This window comes from Tribolium madens, unplaced genomic scaffold (assembly GCF_015345945.1).
Source record: "Tribolium madens isolate multiple individuals breed KSU strain unplaced genomic scaffold, Tmad_KSU_1.1 Scaffold_3;HRSCAF=73;Tcas5.2_LG2, whole genome shotgun sequence".
Classification (NCBI taxonomy): Eukaryota; Metazoa; Arthropoda; class Insecta; order Coleoptera; family Tenebrionidae; genus Tribolium; species Tribolium madens.
The window spans coordinates 12,545,341-12,547,771 of record NW_025401006.1 but is presented as its reverse complement, the minus strand read 5'-3'; the positions used below and the strand labels follow the sequence as shown (position 1 = coordinate 12,547,771).

Sequence of the window (2,431 nt, the reverse complement as noted above, 5' to 3'; positions counted from 1 at the left end):
ATATTGAATTAGATGTTGAATCAAAGTTTTCCATTAATTTTGTTTTTGAGTTAAACAAAATTTTTAATATTTTAAATGGTCGCCCCCTATTTTATGATCTAAGAATTACAACTATCTGTATGTTATTTAATTTTTATCGAAAGAAAATTTTATACATGGTGATTTTAAAAGGTGGCAGGCGGTGTAGAATTTTTATTTATGGCCCAATTTTCGAATTCTCCTAAATGTTAAAGTATATTTTGCGTTATATTTAACCTTCTAATTTCAAAGAGAGACTCAATTTTTTTTTACAATTTGGAAGAACTCTTTATTTGCTTTAATTAGTACGCAGGTACTCTTTATTTGTTTTAAGTAAAAAAACAGTTTTTGGTTATTCTAATTAGAACAAAGAAGGTGCAATTGACCATTTTTAAGCAAAAGAAGAGTCTTAAAACAAATACTTTTATAAAAATGCAATTTTAAGTAAGATTAACATGCATTTCTCCTATATGGCGCAATACCTGAATAGCAAACCTTAACTTCAAAAAAATCATATCTTAAAAACTACTCGGTATATTATTTTAAAAATTTGGAATCTTACTAATAAAACGATGCTCTACACGATGGTGACAAAGAAAAATTTACTCGTAGGGTTTTTCTTAAATTATTTCGATTTACTTCGAACTTCTTCGAACACTGTTCGAAAAAAAGTTTACCAATATTCAATTTCAAATTGTATATCATTCTAAAGGGCAAGTCCATCCCTTTAAAATGGTCTTTATTTGAAGAAAATCGGCCGAATAGTTATTGAGTAATGATTTTTTAAAGTTAAAGTATTTTAAATTCATTTAAATTAGAAAAAAAATTATTTAGTTCAAAATGTGTGGACTTTAAAAAAAAAATTAGTGCATTTGATTTGTCTCAATGAGACGAACAAAATGATATAAAATTTGTCAAGTTGTCACGACATGACTTTTTTTTGTCGCCCTGTGTAAGTAAAAAAATGACTCGAATTTGTAGGAGTTGAATTGGTTGGTCCCAAAAAAAGGGTACTAACTGGTACTTTGGTGAGTTCTTGTTATGCTTTGGGGGAGGTTTTTGCCGCCGGTTCTGCTTGGTATTTCGAGGATTGGAGGTTTGTGAGTGAGTTTTTCCTCAAAATGGTTTAATAAAAAAAATTTCAGACCGATTATTTATATCCTGTATGGGCCCCCAATGTTGTTGTTTGTCTATTTCTGGATAATCCCCGAATCGATTCGATGGAATTTGAGTAAGGGGAGAATAGAAGAAGCTAAAGACACCCTGAGACGCGTCGCAAAAGTCAACGGAAAACCCATCTCGGAAGATGCTTTAGACAAGCTCGCCATGGTGGACCCCCTCGACTCCACCCCCAAATCCTCCATCTGTGAAGTCCTCAAATCCCCCGTTTTGGTGCTCCGCCTCATCAACTGCTTCTTCTGCTGGATCACCTGTGCGTTCCTCTTCTACGGTTTAACACTAAACTCCGTGGCCTTGGCGGGCAATGGCTACTTGGATTTTATTTTAACCTCGTTGGTGGAAATTCCCGCTTATTTCGCGTGTAACTACGTCGTTGAGAAAATGGGGAGAAAATGGTCTTTGAGTTTGTCGTTTTTCATGACTGGCATCTCCTGCTGTGTGTTTATTTTCATTCCGAAAGGTAAACATCGTGACATTATTTAAATTTGAATTCATTTTAATTGATTTACAGATTTGCACAATGTTAGCCTTGCGATGTGGATGCTTGGAAAATTTGGGGCCACAGCTGCCTTTACAATCATCTACATTATCACAAGCGAGTTGTTCCCAACGCCGCTACGGCACTCGCTCATGGGGGCCTGCTCGACCTTCGGGAGGATTGGCTCCATGATAGCCCCCCAAACCCCCCTGCTTGTGAGTCAAAGATTGGTTTAGTTCAAAAATAAAATCAAAAAATGAAAAAGTAGAAAACAAAAAAAAAAGAAAATACAAAATACTAAGTATACAGAGTGCGCCCCAGAGGTAAGGTCAGATACCAGGAACATGGAAAAAATGTTAAAAAAATTCTATCTTTGAAAATTTCGAAATTGTGTGAGTTTAAATTTTGCAGTTTAACTATTTATTTCTGTTAAAAAAAAATTCCAAGTTTTTTTTTTGCTACAGGCTATTAGAAGAGGAAACAAGGAAGCTGTCTCCTAAATTGTAACTCTGTTTAGTGTTATTTGTGGCTTTTATTAGCAAAATGTTTGTACCTTTACTAAATAATTATAAAAAAAACATATACAAGATTATCAGTATCATTAAATAGACATAAAAAATGTCAAATGTCAAATTTTTCTCATAGATAACATTTTTTAAACATTTTTTCCATGTTCGTGGTATCTTATCTTACTTGAAATTTTACTCTGAAGGGCGGGTTTTGATACACCTTGTATTGTATTAAGAAATTTTAATT

General features: G+C 33.4%; 1 protein-coding gene across 1 annotated transcript in view; it reads left to right on the top strand.

The window, feature by feature from the left end:
- LOC123007858 (organic cation transporter protein-like) overlaps nt 1–2,431 on the top strand; it is a 7,724-nt gene that overhangs the window by 4,803 nt on the left and 490 nt on the right. The window contains exons 5-7 of the mRNA XM_044403343.1: nt 1,000–1,114; nt 1,164–1,657; nt 1,709–1,890. Of these exons, the coding sequence (XP_044259278.1) occupies nt 1,000–1,114; nt 1,164–1,657; nt 1,709–1,890 (791 nt within the window). The remainder of the gene's footprint in view (nt 1–999; nt 1,115–1,163; nt 1,658–1,708; nt 1,891–2,431) is intronic.